The 15480-nt window shown below is 49.9% G+C and overlaps 4 protein-coding genes across 4 annotated transcripts; 1 reads left to right on the forward strand and 3 right to left on the reverse strand.

The window, feature by feature from the left end:
• Nucleotides 1-25: 25 nt before the first annotated feature.
• Nucleotides 26-4218, reverse strand: F9C07_2096210 (uncharacterized protein; the record flags this gene model as incomplete). The annotated part of the gene is made up of 2 exons (XM_071508887.1): nt 26-2856; nt 4152-4218. 2 exons carry the CDS (start codon nt 4216-4218, stop codon nt 638-640), a joined length of 2286 nt encoding a protein of 761 aa, XP_071367902.1. The 3' UTR covers nt 26-637.
• A 3053-nt stretch (nt 4219-7271) lies between these two features.
• F9C07_11959 (uncharacterized protein) lies at nt 7272-8948 on the forward strand (the record flags this gene model as incomplete). Its single annotated transcript, XM_041286796.1, has 1 exon — nt 7272-8948. The coding sequence occupies one exon, from the start codon at nt 7272-7274 to the stop codon at nt 8946-8948; it is 1677 nt and encodes a 558-aa protein (XP_041148950.1).
• Nucleotides 8949-11055: 2107 nt separating this feature from the next.
• On the reverse strand, nt 11056-11754 carry F9C07_11958 (putative essential protein Yae1; the record flags this gene model as incomplete). The annotated part of the gene is made up of 1 exon (XM_041286789.1): nt 11056-11754. One exon carries the CDS (start codon nt 11752-11754, stop codon nt 11056-11058), a length of 699 nt encoding a protein of 232 aa, XP_041148949.1.
• Nucleotides 11755-12057: 303 nt separating this feature from the next.
• F9C07_11957 (putative MFS transporter) lies at nt 12058-14085 on the reverse strand (the record flags this gene model as incomplete). The annotated part of the gene is made up of 9 exons (XM_071507735.1): nt 12058-12769; nt 12829-13014; nt 13064-13147; nt 13197-13242; nt 13292-13326; nt 13376-13569; nt 13618-13665; nt 13706-13810; nt 13885-14085. The coding sequence occupies 9 exons, from the start codon at nt 14083-14085 to the stop codon at nt 12058-12060; spliced, it is 1611 nt and encodes a 536-aa protein (XP_071367903.1).
• Between the last annotated feature and the right edge of the window lie 1395 nt (nt 14086-15480).

Here is a 15480-nt window from a genome sequence, read left to right on the forward strand (position 1 = left end):
TATATAGCGAATGTCATCACGAGTACGGGACACCCGCAGATGTAGAGTTGTTGCGCAGTTCCCCTCCCTACTAGTACTACTTGTATTGTCCGTGTCCTTGAGTTCTAATACTCACACACTGCTACGAGATTGTCATGCTAGAGCGTAGAAGAAGCTTGAGTAGAAGTCGCAATAACAGTATGTCTTTCTATGGACCATTCTCTAATGACATGACACAAACGTATATCCATGGAGTGAAACCGAGCTCGTGAAGCGTAAAATTACAATAATTAATCCAGCTCTTCGCTTGAAGTCCTGGGCGAATGTGCTCCGAATAAAGCTTCCTAGCAGAGCACTTGGATATCATCATATAACACCCTGGTCTCGGGAAAACAGATGCTGCTACCGAATGATGAAATAATGCCGAACAGGGTAATCAACAACGGATATAAGGAAAACAGGAACTAGAGGAAAAAAAGAAAAAGAAAGAAAAAGAAATGAAAATCAATGGAAGATGTATAACACTGGTCTTCTCGTACGGAGACGTAGAGTAACGAGATATGCAGCAAAAGAAATGATGAGTAAAGGAATAAACGGCTTTTTGTCAACCACCAATTCTGTATGTACGGACTGTTGGGATACCATATGCAGAACTGGTCTAATGTACACTTCTGCTGGCTTGGCTGGCACGGCTGGCACGGGATGCACGGCTAGGCGTAGTTCGAGGTTCTTCTTCTTCCATAACATCACTGAGTCGGGTCGGATGGCGATGACGGGGGGTCACAGAGTCCCATGTGGTTCCCCATCCAGAGCCACTGTAATCAACAGAGCCCTGGCTATAAGGTGCTGAAGTTGTTGACGGCATAGTGCTAGGTACATAGCCCCCTTCGTCCTCCATAGACCCCCGCTCATAGTCGTCGCTTTCCTCGGACATTGGACGTGGATACACGATTGAGGGCCCTTGTTGAGGCTGAGTAGGGCGATAACTACCGTATTCATCATCACCAGGCTCGCTGCTAGCTGCACTGGGATCATAGGAGCGATTGTCGTTCTCAGAGGTCGGTCGGCCATGGTACTCGCCGTCGTGTTCATAGTAATTTCCTGCATACTGTCCCGAGGATTCAGCAGCTACAGACGTGTGCGGTGGTCGGGGAGCGTAGCGTTGGCTGTCAGATTCCTGATAACCTCGCTGCCCCTCCGTGAACGGATCGGTCTCTGTAGGGGACCCGGGCGCCTCTTCATAGTAATGACCTTCGGATGACTTTCCCGCGCCACCTGATGGATGGTTGGCGGTATTTGACCGAGTAGGTAGGCCCTGGATCATTGGCACCACCTGCACTCCTCCAACCAAGGTGGGCTCTCCATTGCGGAGTGAGTTCGTCCGATCCCTTTCCTCTTGCTCACGGCGACCAAGTTCCTCCCACGCGCGACGAGCCTCTTCCTTAGATATTTGCAGCTCTCGGCGCATTTCCTTCAGCAGCGACTCCACGCGAGCCTTGTCACTCTCGGCCTTCTGCAACGCGGCCATTGCTTCCGTCCGCGATTGTTTCTCGGTCCTGACTTGTCGTTCCAAATCGGCCTGAAGCTCTTTCGATCGTTCTTGCTCTGCACGGGTGTCAAAGAACCACCGCTGGAACTTGCGCTCGGATGATGCCCGCAGACGCTGCAATTCCACAACCGCGTGAAAAAGGTTGGCGCCAGCAGCGGAGAGATCGGTCACCTGACGGGCCATCTGCTGGCTGATGGGGTCGCGTTCTAAAGCCTCACTATTCTGCTCCAGCTTTCGAATCCAGTACCCAGTTAGGCCTTCCCAATGAGAGGACAACGTTTCCCACCGTTCAAAAGCGTGAGGAAAACCGACACGTCGCGGTGACTGCTGCGACTGGGAGGTACCGGGCGGATTAAGAGTTTGAGCTTGTTGTTTTTGGAAGCCAGTGGAGCCTGTTGGTGGCTGCTGGGGATTGTGCTGGGTGGAAGGCCCAGGTTGTCTGGGGTGGGCGTGTGGACCTGGAGTTTGACCTTGAGCCTGGGAATCTGGCCGCTGAGCCGCTGCTGGTATGCCCGGAGGCTGCTGCGTCGTACGAGATTCCGGCTGCATGTCGCACCCCGCAGGAGCACCGGGGCCAGCTCTCCGCTGTGGAGGCCTATTACCTGCAACGCCAGCAGCATAGGGCTGGGCTGGATCCTGAGTCCTTTCTTGTGACTCTTGCCGCCTGCGCTCGGCCTCCTCCTGCTCCTTATCCCTGGCTTCCTGCTCCGCTTTTTTGCGAGCTTCTCGGTCCCGGCGCTGTCTCATGATATCGGTCGGTGTCCGGACCCCACTTGGCGGGTGTGTGTTAACGGGGACAGGGCCATGGGCTGCACGTGAAGCGCCATTTTGTGTACGCCCTGTGCCTGCGAGGCCGATCGGACCAGTCGCGCTTCCCAAGTCAGACATGGGCGCATTCACTTCTTCCCAATCCGGAGTAAACGGGAGGGGTTTTCGAATCGCTTCTTCTAGCGCCCAAAGAATCGCAGACGCTGTACGTGGAGAAACTCTGGTAGACCTGCGAGGCCAGTATGACTCGCCTAATATCCGAGGGCGATCGTCAGTGAGCGAGTCAGCGTCGTCGTCTTCCTCTGTCTGGGCTTCGGAAAGCGCAGGACGAAGTGCAGCAACTCCACCGTTACGATCCGACACAGGTTGGACCAGTACGGGAATTGTTTGCTCTATCTGGGATGGGCGACCTGAAGCATATACTGATCCCGGCCGTTGACGAATTGAACGGGACGTTCTCCGTAACGAACGAGCACTTCCTTGACTACTTAGAGGGCGCGGTGATGGGTATCGGGGAGGGGCAGGATTGGAAGCAGCCTGCTGCTGGCGTTGCGGTAAATCTGTCGTAAACGTGGAGGGGTCGTGAATCTCGTAGGTCTCGTCAAATGCGCTGTGGGTGTGGGGAGACACCGCTGAATATGGATGCGAATGGTGTGAAGGGAACTGCGACAACGTGATAATTGGCACTCAGCCGCCTACAAATCGGTGGACGATACCGATGACGTGGGAGTGTTCTCAACCAAGAATTCAGGTTCTCCGAGGTCTTCGGGGGCCAGCGCACATGTAGAACCGGCCTCTGAAGAATAAGATAGATGTAAGTACATACACAATTAAGCACGTTGGAATGTGGATATTCTTTTAGGGACTGAGAAAAAAACTAATAGGCACTGGAAGGGGGAAAAGGAGCAATTCCGAGGGTTAGGAAGGACTAAAAGTGGGCAGGTGTGCAAGGCAAGTGGCTGGTCGAATGAGAAGGCGTGGACGATGCGAGGAATTGCGATGGCTGGGAATCAAATCAATTGGCTTTGTTACCTTTAAAGCTCGCTCTCAGACCGCCACGAGCACTGGACGACGCTCGTAGCAGTCATAGAGCAGAGCTCAATGGCTGCCGACGGAAGGCGAAATAGTCCAATCGGTGTGTTGCGTGGAGAATGACAGTTGTACGTACAGCGCAAGAAATATTAATAGAAAATGGAAGAGTGGAGGAAAAGTAGAGTAAGTGTAGGGAGTCACGGGAAATGTGTAGTCAGCCAAAGTCACGGGCCCCCATCAAATCCACTGGATTGACCAACAACACCTTTCCCCATGGTGGAATTGATTCATCCAGTCGTTTTCTACTTTGTCGCGGGGATAGGCGACACGATTGTCGCAGAAAGGGCTTCTATAAATGACCCTCGCTTTCCTCAATTGTCCCCATCCTGACTGGTATAACTCCGCGAAATTACACCTCTCCTCCCCGCGTGATACCACGATGGGGCGCAATTGAAAGGACAATATTAATTACCATTGCATACACGTACTCCAAGCATACCGATAAAATCAATCACCCTTGTTAGTCTATCTCATTTTGAAATGAATCAGAGTTGAAATTATTCTTTGGCGAAAAGCCAAGGTTCCATGTTCCTGGTTCACCATTAGATGCGCTGGCAGTGCATCTCGGCTGGATGGGTTTCATATCGTTGTGATGCCTCATGGATGCCTCAGCTCATGCTGACAGTTAATGCAACCTGCTTTGGTCCATAATGATGTCGAATTTTGGAGAGGTAAGACAGGGCCGCCAATTAGTCGAATCAGATCGGTCCCAACCCCTGGACTAAAGAAGTTCAACTGGAGTGGATTGGAGGATGAAACGAACCAACGGATCTTCTCCACTCTGGGTCCCCGATCTGGTTCGTCTGAACTGAAGCACAGACACGGTCCATTTATCCATGCGAGTGAGCGTTATGAGCAATTTCACTTCAACGAATTGGCCTGGTCACCACTCGGTACGAGGTGACCCTTCATTCGGTGGACTTCTTTTGGTCGCACAAGGATATATTGTCAATCTCGGGAAATGGTGATCGAAATGAGAAAAGGAAAAGAAAATTAATTTTCTTGTTCTCCTTTCTCCCTTCCCGTGCCTTTTTCTGCTCGTGCATGTAGCGTCCATTTCAATTGCAACCAGGATGAAAATCAAGGGATGCTGATCGCTTTCCCAATCGGGCCGAATTGTTTACTGTCGATCTTCAACCTGGTTTTCAGGACTATAGTCGATTCTAACGAGTGAAGGTCGAGACAAATGGCTATAACTCAGAGTGGATCTAACGAGAACAGACAGTCAGTAAGGGCAGCCCTACAGAATATCCTCCGGCGCTGATTGACTGGAAGGAATCCCGTCCACCTGCCCCGGTTTCACATCTATCGACGTACCTTGCAGATCATAAATCACCAACTGGGTACTTTATGCGCATCTCAGCCGAGGTTACCCTTATCACTTTGTCGTCGCTCGCTCTGAAGCTCAGTGATGATTGGTCATCGACGTTCAAAAATCAAAGCTGGTATATTCTCCAACTCAGCAAAACCGAGAGATGGGTATATATATTAGGATGTAGAGGTAGATAACTGGCAGGCAGTGATCTCGAGCTCCGTGAGGTGCTATGGAAAGGCTTCATAGGTCGAGGCATGTGCAAGTTGTGTGACCGGCAGCGTGCTGCAGCAAGCCCGCCTTCCCCGTGAAGAAATCTTGGTCGACAATGCAGATGAGGCTCGAAGGGTTTATTAAGTTTTGGTACTAATTACCCATGAGCTGCATGGATGACTAGAACCTGACCGTCGCCGCTCATAACCACTTGCGTGCTCGATATACATGCATATACATATGTAGGTACAGAACATGAGCATTGGGGACAGAGAGGGCAAGTCATTGGACCCATCAATGTGCGCCCGTGTCTTTAGATCTCTTAACATCAAGGCGTCTTCCGCATGGTTGGAATGCGCATCATGCAACTGCTCTGCTATCCCGGTGGTCTGGACACCTGTCCTTCCCCAAAGGCTTTCAAACGCATGAAGATCCAATATTTCGTGTGGACCCGGAAAAAATTACTCGTCGCACGGGGGTAGACACCAGCGAATTGACAGGTCAGAAGGATCCAGCTCTATGAGCAATACGAGTTGAATCAACCATGTCTCTGGCCGAATTGAGAAATTCAATGCACGCGATCGTCAGCTTGCTGAAGGTCTTAGATCAAAACACACTCTTAAAAGTAATAAATGGACCCATATATGAACACCCTAGTACGCGAATATACTTTGGCTTACAGGTTCTGATGATCATGCCGGAACTCAATGACGGCGTTCCCGGCTGCATTAACCCTGATTTACGAAAGGGATTAGAGGGGAAATGCAGGAGGCCAAAGAGAGCAAAGGTGATAGAGAGAAGGGGGGAAAGAAGAAGAGGAAATGGAAGAGGAGGTCGAAATGGCCAGCGCATCACAGAGTGTTAGATGGCATGAAGGCTTTCGGGTCATGACTATACTGGCCAGCAAGGATTTACGAAAAGATACTCAACACATGAAGCCAACCTCTTCGGAGAATAATCTGTAAAACGTTGGCCCTCAGAATCAGCCACTTTACCAAGAAACTGCGTGGTGGAGTCAACAGTCGGATGTTCCAATAGAGGTCGCCTCTGAACTCTATAATTATCCAATTTGGAGCTCGAAAATGGGGAACAGTGTGTCATAGCAACCAGCACGACCTGTTGGAATGCGGGCCCAAATACTGATTGGTTTACTCTTTAGTGGAGAAATTCGTGACCAGAACTTTGCAAAAAAGAGGGAAATGGAATCAGCGCAGCAATGGAAGTACTGTGACAGTGTGGCTTAAATTCGGCGTCATTTAAGCTTCCTTCCTGACCTGCTATGGCTTTTTGGTGGTGACTATAGAATCATATTTCAATGACCATGCTACCGATTGGGCTATCCTAAACTCACTGCAAAGCATACTGTTGACAGATCGACATGATCGACAGCCACCACAACCTGATAGAGGTTTAGTGGGAGATCGTGGAAGGCTTCCGCGGTGGACTTTTGTCCAAGCGGAAGTGATCACTCACATTTGCAGGAACGTCGGCCTTCTATTACCAGGTAGCTGGGACTGGGCCCAAATACCTCACAACGTCTCCTAGTTAAGGTTTTCGATGTCCTGTATGTGGATGAAACGTCCTATCGATTGCAAATTATTTTGACGTAGGCGACTGCATAGTGGCAAATTTTCTCTTACGCCGAATTAACCCCGGATCCCTACAGCTATGCAGGTACTAATTATATCGATGGAGACCTATCTAGGAAAGGAAAGGGGCGTGACGGGAATTAATCGAGTTTAGAATCTAGCCAGCACACCACTTGCACTTTTCGCAACCATGATCCAGGGACTATTTGGCTGCCATTATGCCAATCCAATGACGTCCCCGAGAATGGGTGCCTGACGGCCCTGACCCCAGTTGAGAATTGAATTCACAACAGGAAAGGGGAACATTGTCAATAAGTACGGTTGGCCTATGGCTCTCTTTTCCAACCTGCGAGCCTAGGTTGCGGATCGGGATCCGGGTATCTCCCTTGCTCCAGCCTCGATTGCGCACGCCTTGCTGCAAGCGCCATCCCTAGGGAAGGGGATCATGTAAGGTCCGATAGGCTTTTGGCGTCCGTGCTTTCGGGTGATTGAGCTTTGTTTACACCATTGTGCATTGGCATGCGGCGGCTGCTCTTCCCGGCCTAGCCACCAATGCATGAAGTGGGCTGCAGACCTGAAAGAGCATCAATTGTGATATGTATAAACATAACCCCTTCGCCCTTGCCATTCCCTAAGTTCTGGCTACCCAGAGACCTCCCTATTCTTGGACGCTAATAGGTATTCAGCGTCTGTATCACTTGTTTCCGATGAACGCTCTATATCCTTGAGCATACACTGAACAGCTCCGTGGTTGTTGCAATATCACCCCATGGCTACCGCATATCATCCGCTTCCGGGGGAATTGAACGCTTTCCGGCGTGGCCGCAAGAGCTCTCAGACGAACTTCTGTTTGCCCCCACCGTCGCCGCAGAGAAAACGAGCTTCATCATATTATCCACCAAGGGATCTTGTAACAACAGACGAAACGAATCCATTCTACCTCGAGCGATCTCTGGAATACGGAGCCCGGCGAGCTCACCAGCCAGGTGCTCGCGATGTTAGATTTAGTGAAGAAGCTAATCAGTATTATATGCTATCCACCGTGAACCCTGGAAAAGAGCTTCCGTTCCCAGTTACGGTTCGTGGGGAAACAGCGAGATCTCGTACTAATATCAATCGGTCAACACTGTCGGTGGTCGAACTTGAACACCAGCTAGCTCTTCAACAAATTTCACCGCAACCTTGGGACCAGCCCAGCCATTATAGCCAAGGGTCGTTTGGATCAGTGCAAACGGAGGCTACCCCAGACTTGACCCCAAGCAGCTCCTTCTCCTCGAACTACTCTGCTCCCATATATCCCGACGACACCATCAGAGTGAGTGAGCAGCTTGCCCGTCATTCCCATACAGACGTTACGTCAGGAAATCAGGTTCCTTTCTGTCCCTCAACACCACGGAAGCGTTCTAGAACAGCTTTATCTACCCAGCCATCTACACCCACTCGGGACGGCAGCCTACGGACTGCCCTGTCCAACGCATCGTCTGACACTTTAGTCATGTCTCAGTCCGACGCTCTAGACTCCCTTCGCGGAAAGCCTCTACCCTCTCTGCCCGCTGTTGCGCGCAACGCGAACACTTTGGCAAACAGAAGAGCACAGATAGTCGTTGGGAAGCCTCCCATTGAGGCATCTATGATCTCTCCTCCTTGCCGTATCAATCCCGTTACGATGGAGCCTCACACAACTCGATTTGATGAAGCCATGTTCATCCCCGCCAATGACTGTCCAAGTCCCGTTCCCAGTCCTGGTTCTAATTCGCCTTCCATGGAAAAGCCTCCCCCATTTGGCCGCGATAGGCCGTCGACATCAACATCCGAGGTGGTATGTGAGCAATCAGTATGGGAATCAGACTCAGACACCGAAGACACGGATCCAAAGTCGCGGTCAAGGAAGCCCATGGATACATTGAAAAAGGTCCGCAGTCGGGTGCATCTAAGGATGGCCAAGTCGGCTCCCAAGTTACAAAACTCCAGCAACAGCCCTCAGGTCTTAGAAAAATTCCCTACAACGCCTGACAAGCCCCCAGAAGGGCGTCACCCAGCCCCGATGCGGTCAATTGGGAAATCGCGTTTCGCCCCCGATAAGTTCCAATCGGCACACCAAACGGTGCGTATCGTGGCCCCATCGACCACATCGCTCGTGCCTCCACGGACTCCCCGATCCCGCCGCAACAGCAAGGATGAGCGACCAAACTTTGACATCGATCGATCGACAGCAGCCGCGATGCAGGCCAAATCGAGGCGTAAGCCACATTCCAATTCGCCCCAGTCGTCCCTATCAAGCGAAGGAGGTAAAATTCGTACCCTGTGCCGCGAAGACCGATCGGACAAAGCCCTTCAGAGTTTGACACCTTTACGACAACCTCTTTACAAACGTGTTTGGGAGTCCCTGCGCGTGCTTGGCTGCCACGGGGATATGCCACCACCTAGACCACGCAAGGCCATGTAACTGCTTTTTATATCGATACTGATTTCCTGTGCTTGAAAATGGTGGGAAAAAGTCTGGATGGCGTTGGCGTATACGGAAATGCTTTCGCGTTCAACCTACCGACGATGACGATAACTTCGCTTGTTCTGTTTTCTAAATAATGTCTTATGAAGCTGCCTTACGGATCCCAATGGATGGGAGTCGGTGACGAAGAACGCCCGGTCGCAATGTGCCATGGTGCGTTTCGATGATTTATGAGCTCGACACGTTGAGCATGAGACAGCAGCTATATTCCGCTAATGCTATAGCTGCTACGAATGATTTAATGTAGTACGATGATGAGGCTATGGGATCTGGATTGTCCCCGCTCTTGAGCTTTGGCTCCTCTCTTTAATTTCCTTGCTTGAGTCTCTCACTCACTCCGTGATCTTTCCTTCTCGAGTTTTCCAATCACTCTTTCTATCACACTGCGCACGCTCTCTGATAATTTCTTATTGTCAAACGTTGATGATGGCTATCACTCTTTACAACCCGCTAATCAACACTGTTCCTTTTCATATCAAAATCACAATTATAAAACAGCTAGATGAAAGTCTAGGATAAGGCGCGAGCCTTCATACCCAATCTACTTACCATGAGCTATCCATGCATTCTGCAATTGCTTCAAGTAAAGCAATGCCTAAGCGTAGATCATGATCTACAATGTGGGGTAAAAACTCGTACTTTTTCCCCCCTCCTACAAGCTCCTCTGTTTTGATCCCCCCTTGCGTGTGGCGCACCCGATAGCATTTCCAGTCAACCCTATATCCCTTAGCACCGATCATAACCGGCTCTGGAGTCTAGAACCAAGGGCTCGGGCCAATTCGCATTCCCTGCTACCTTGGTCTAGTGGCTGACTGAAGTCTATAATCGTCGCTCCCTTTTGCTCAACCGTGTCCCTTCGGCTTTGCTGGGGTAACGGGCTTCGTGGAGCATGAATGCTCTATACTTGGGAATGAAGTCCTTCTGACTGTGGAAAAGAATCATGTTTCGGGATCTGAACTGAAACATGATCAGAATATGCTTATGACCGTGTAATGAAGAATTTGGTATCTTGTCGTGTGCTCTTGCTACGTTACGTTCATCATGCTTGCGATGTTACATTGGCGTTAGTTGAGGTTATTGTTGATCTTGCAAATAAACATTGTCAATTGTATGGGTTGGATAATCGCGTGTTTACGTATGAGAGATGTTCACGTACTTTTGCTTTGCTTCTCTATCATGTCTCCGTATAGGCAAGTCTTCTTATAGACACCAAATTAGGGCGAGAATGCTTGTATAGGTAGCTGATGTGGATGGATATCATTCATCGGCCTGTAGTCTTATCCTACTATTCAAGTGTACGGTCGCGTAGAATAAACAGTCACTTGATCATTTAATTTACTACCAATGATGTGTTTCTTCTGCTGTGGTAATTCATAGTCGGTTCTATCTCTCTTTGACCCATAGTCATAATTTGTACACAAGGTGTGGTACAATCACTCATTGCGTCGCTCACATCCAATTCACCCCGACCCTGACATGAATCATTTAAGAGAAGATAAGAAAATTAAATAGAAAATAAATTCTAACACAGATCTTCGCAAATGACCCCCCATAAGCCCACACCGACAATCCCCTAGCTTATACAAATCACCCCCCAAAACACCATATACCACTCAAACCACCACGATCGCACGATCACCACCACACCCACAACGGGATGCATATGCACCTAAACCAAGTAGTTATTCAGGAACCCGGCCCAGCATCCGCAGCGGGAATCCCGAATCCTTGCAGCAGCCTCAGCTCTCCACCGCAAGGCCCTGAAACCGACGTCCAGCACGCGCAGGCGCAGGCGCAGGCGCAGGAACAAAAGACCATGCAGGGGAACGAAACGGGGAGCGAACCCATCCGCGGACCGGGCCAGGGGAAGTGAATTCGAAATTCCCCTTCCCACCCGCAAGGGGAGGAGGCCCAGAAGGACTCGGCAGGTGAGACAAATCTGCCAAGAAATAGGGATCCTGGCATCGGCCGGAGAAAATGGAATAGAAGGAGATGCAAGAGGGTAATTGTATGTTCTGTAAGTCTGGAAGCCCGTGCATCGGGCTCAACTTTGCTCCTGTTCCTGTTTCTGCTCCTGTCCCTCCTCTTGTGACTTTGTCGGCGCGGTGGTGGAGGACGTGGTGGTGTCCTTCATCTCAAGCGCATCCATAATCTCCTCCCAATGCGCGACTTTCACCTTCTCCTCCCAAGTGGAAATAGCCTTGTCCCCAAGCCCCCGGAGTTGTTCCTCCGGTTTCAATTCCTCAGATGTACCATCTAAGCCAGCGAACACCTTCCGTACATCCAATTCCTCAATAGCAGCCTGATAGAGCTTAAGAACCTTCTCCCTCTTCTCCATCCTCCTCTTCGCCGCCTCCTCACTCTCCGTTGAAGATGACGATGCACCACCACCTCCTCCGCGCATAGCACCAGGCTTCTTGATCACCGCCGACGAGGCCCGAGATTCATACCCGCGGATCACGCCCTCGAGAATACCTAGAATTGTCCCCGCTCGCATGCCCAGTTGGGCGCCGACGGGGAAGCCCGCGTCGAAGCCGGATTGCACGTGTTCGGTTTTCGAGGCGGAGACGCCGTCACGATAGCCTGCTGTTACATGTTGGCGGCGCAGGGAGGGCAGTTCGGAGAGTTCGGGGTGGGATGTGGTGGTTGTTTCTCTGTGGATTAAGGTGTCGCCGTGGGGTGGGGAGGATCCGAAGATGTCGTCTAGGCTGTTGTTGGTGGTGGGGTCTTGGGGGGAGGTCATTGTTCTGGTTTGGGGCGGGGGTGCAGAGTTGTAGAGTTCTAGAGGGAGCTAGATGGGTGTAGTTATCGTAGAGAGTGTTGGATGGGTGAGTATGTTATGGTGTTGTAGAGTGATGTATCGCAAAGGAAAAATTGGAGAACAGAAAATGGAGTTACTAATGGTGGAGGGGCAGCCTTATCTTATCGGGGCATTCGATCAGATCTGATCAGATCTATCGCAGTACAACATCACTCCATTTTTCAATACTACTTTCACTACCTACCCTACCTATTTAATACTCTGGGTTGAACACAGTAACAACACTTAATGAACAAACCGAAAATCCAACCTCTTAACCCCCTCGTCCGTCGTCGTAAGTAAATAGTCACTTCTTTCCTCCTCCGACATGGACTCCCACTTCCTCTCCCTCGTCTTATTCCTCCAAACGTAATATGCCTTGACCGCATAAAACAAGACGACATTGAACGAGCAAATAGCTAGAAGTATCTTATTCCCCCGTCGATACAGCGGACTATCATCTTCCCGGAAGATATTACTCCCGATGATATTGCCCGCCTGCACGCACATATTGTACAGCGCGGCGCCGACGGCGCGTGTGCGGACGGTATTGCTGATACGGGCATTCCAGCCGACGAGAATCGCATGACAGTATGGGTAACTGAGAAGGACTGTGCTGATTGCGTAGCGAGTCCAGGTACTGGCTGATTCGGGGAGGGCGACGAGGGCGATCAAGCAGGGAAGTATCCAGATGTTGGAGGTGGAGGCGACGATGGAGCGCTCGTTGAGTTTGTCTGAGATGCGGGTGATGATGAGGAGGTTTACAGCGAACATGAACTGGGAGGGGATGGCGAGGAGGTTAGCGTGGAAGGTGGAGAATCCTAGTCGACGGAGGATGTACGACAGATAGTTTGCGTGAGGTTGCGGTGGGATGTAGATGAGGAGGCCGAGGAGGTATAGGGGCCAGAGGTCGAAGTCTTTGAGGCATTTAATGAGTGCGACTGGGCCAACGGCTTGTCTGTTTTGGTTTCAGAGTTAGAGATAGTGTGATTATTGAATGACGTTTAGGAGACGGACCTGTTGTTCATGTCGCCTTTGGACGGGTCGTCGCGCAGAAGCCGGTTGACGAGGATGAGTTCTTCACGCTCACTAAACCAGCCGTCTTTGCCTCGAAACCAGCTCTTTGTTTGACAGGGGCCTGGGGGCATAAGGCCCCAGGATAAGACTCCAATAATAGCCGTGACTAGACCTTCGATGAGGAAGCTGCGACGGATGTTAGTCCAACTATAGAAAAGTGGTGAGGTGTATTTACAGCCATTGCCATCCACTCCATCCTCGGAGTCCACGCATCTGCAAGATGCCCGCGGCAAGGAGGGAGCCAACAATATTGCAAGTACTACTCGGGGTTATCATGGTTATGTTCAATATGTGGAGCCGTGGCTTACCTGATCGCTGTCCAAAACCAGCTGAGACGGATTGGCAGCTCTCGTCCTTTCTATTTCATGTTAGTACCAATATAGTATTAAGACGAGCTAGGTACTCACATAAAAGTAAGATAACCAGAGCACTATATCACTATAAAAAGTTAGTATAAATACTCAGCGGGTTCCATTCACAGGCGTACGGTATGAAACCACCCATCAGAAGCCCGAGAAGGGCTCGACAGGCAAAGTAGCCTGCCCTGTTTGAAAGGGCGACCTGTGCAGCACTGATGGCTGACCAGCATACAATGATGAATGGAATCCATCTATCTGGCCCAACCTTCTTACTGATCAGGCCGCTTGGGAGCTCTGCTGCGAGAAATGTTACTAGGAAGATCTGCCGTTGTCAGCCACTATCGACACCTCTTGATAAAAGCAGGCATACAGTTTGTCCGTAGTTGAAGTCGTTCGTGTTCATGCCTAATTCAGGGAGCTAGTAATGATTAGCTAGCAAACTACCAAGCTCGAAGTACATTTTTACTCACCATGTCATCTGTGATTGCTCTGTTGATATTTCTCCGGTTCAGATCCAGCGAGCAGAACATTAACCACGCCCAGAACATAATCCGCAGATCCACCTATTTTATTTTAAAAATGTGCCACAAGAGACGAACACCCTTCAATAAGAGAACAGGGGCAGAAGGAGGCCAACCTTTCGGACTAATTTCTTCTCCTCCTCAGGAGTCCAAGTGAAGGAAGGATCAAAGCGATGACGACCCTCATATTGAGCTTTCTCATACACATTGGCCCAATATTCGGCTGCATCCGAATCATCAAAGATATGGTTCCGCGTTCCTTGGAACTCGTCGGAACTCTTAGTTTCAAACTCGTGACTGAAGAAGCCCTTCCCCATTGTATTGACCAACCGCGAAAAAAATGACAGATCAGTTATAAGCCCAATGCACTAGCCAGATATACTGATATTAACTTCAATATCTTCGAATTTGACCAGTAGGTCCACGAACATCTGCCTTCCATTTTATATGTTCTCGATAACGGCTCTGATAGACATCCCGCACTTGATTGCAACAATCGGCCAAGAATTGTATCATACGGCCAAGCGCATTAACCGTGGGCCAAGACATCGTGATAGCCTTTACTTGCACCGTTCTGCAGAGGCCAGACATATTCTTCAAGGTATTATCTCGCGTATAGGTATGAAAAGCCGAGGCCAAGGATCTTGAGCTATGGTGAACATCATGGTTCCAACGTTCCAGTCAATCAACGCGCAGGCCGAGCAACACAAAGTTCACGAACATCACTAAACCCCTCAGTATAGATCCGATAAAATATCAATGAAATAGCCGAGCTGTGGAAAGGATGATAAATGAATACATTTGTGAGTGCTCGTTTAGCTTGCCTAGTTTATCCTAGTCACTGTTTTGCTCGTGAGATGCGCGGCGCGTGTTGGTGGCTATTTCTGTGAGCTAGGTGCAGCAACCGTGATTATCATGTTGCATCTCAGAAGTGTTCCTGTTATTAGTTCTTCTAGGTATAAGGTAATAGCGTTCAATAAAGCGGAGATGTATCATCAGAATGCCAGGTCTAAGGAACGGGTGTAGTCCTCATTTGTATCGTGTAATACACTGGAGAAGCATGACGATGTAGCCGCAATATCTAATAATAGCGTCAAGTATAGAACGTCGTAGAAGCTGTGCTCACTCAAGTGGAATGCTATGAGTTTGAGATCCACGCACAAAGCATATGACACTAATAATATTCAAGTCTGACTACATGATCTCATGAGCTCATCGCGGGCAACCCTCATCTCGTGACCTGAAAGCGTAGCCTGAGGTGTCAACGCGTTCGAAGAGTGGTAGATATTTTCAGAGTAATTTTGATATGAATCAGAGAAACATTTTGCACTATCTCAGAGCAGTGGATCTGTATTAGTCGTGACGTGGGAGAATTTAATGTGCTGGGCTCTTCCGTTGTACCGTGCCTCAGACACAAGGTACCTCCAACCACCTCTTCCTCACAAACAAGACGATGGAAGTCAGAAAGAATGAAATTGAGGTCAAAAGAAAGAGAAAAATTAAATAACAGGACACAAAAAGATCAAAAATCAGATTGGCAAAAAGCTCACCCTCCGTCCCCGGCGCCGAGCATGCTTTAAGCACCGGCGTCTTAGAGAGGGTTACGAAAACCCCGAGGGGGGTTTTACTAGTGGAGTCCAAGGGGCGAGACGCAGGTTCGAACCCGCTGATCTTCTCGAGCCTTGGACTTGGGGGGCCGGACTCAGCGAGGC

The sequence above is a fragment of the Aspergillus flavus genome, chromosome 6 (genome assembly GCF_009017415.1).
Source record: "Aspergillus flavus chromosome 6, complete sequence".
Lineage (NCBI taxonomy): Eukaryota > Fungi > Ascomycota > Eurotiomycetes > Eurotiales > Aspergillaceae > Aspergillus > Aspergillus flavus.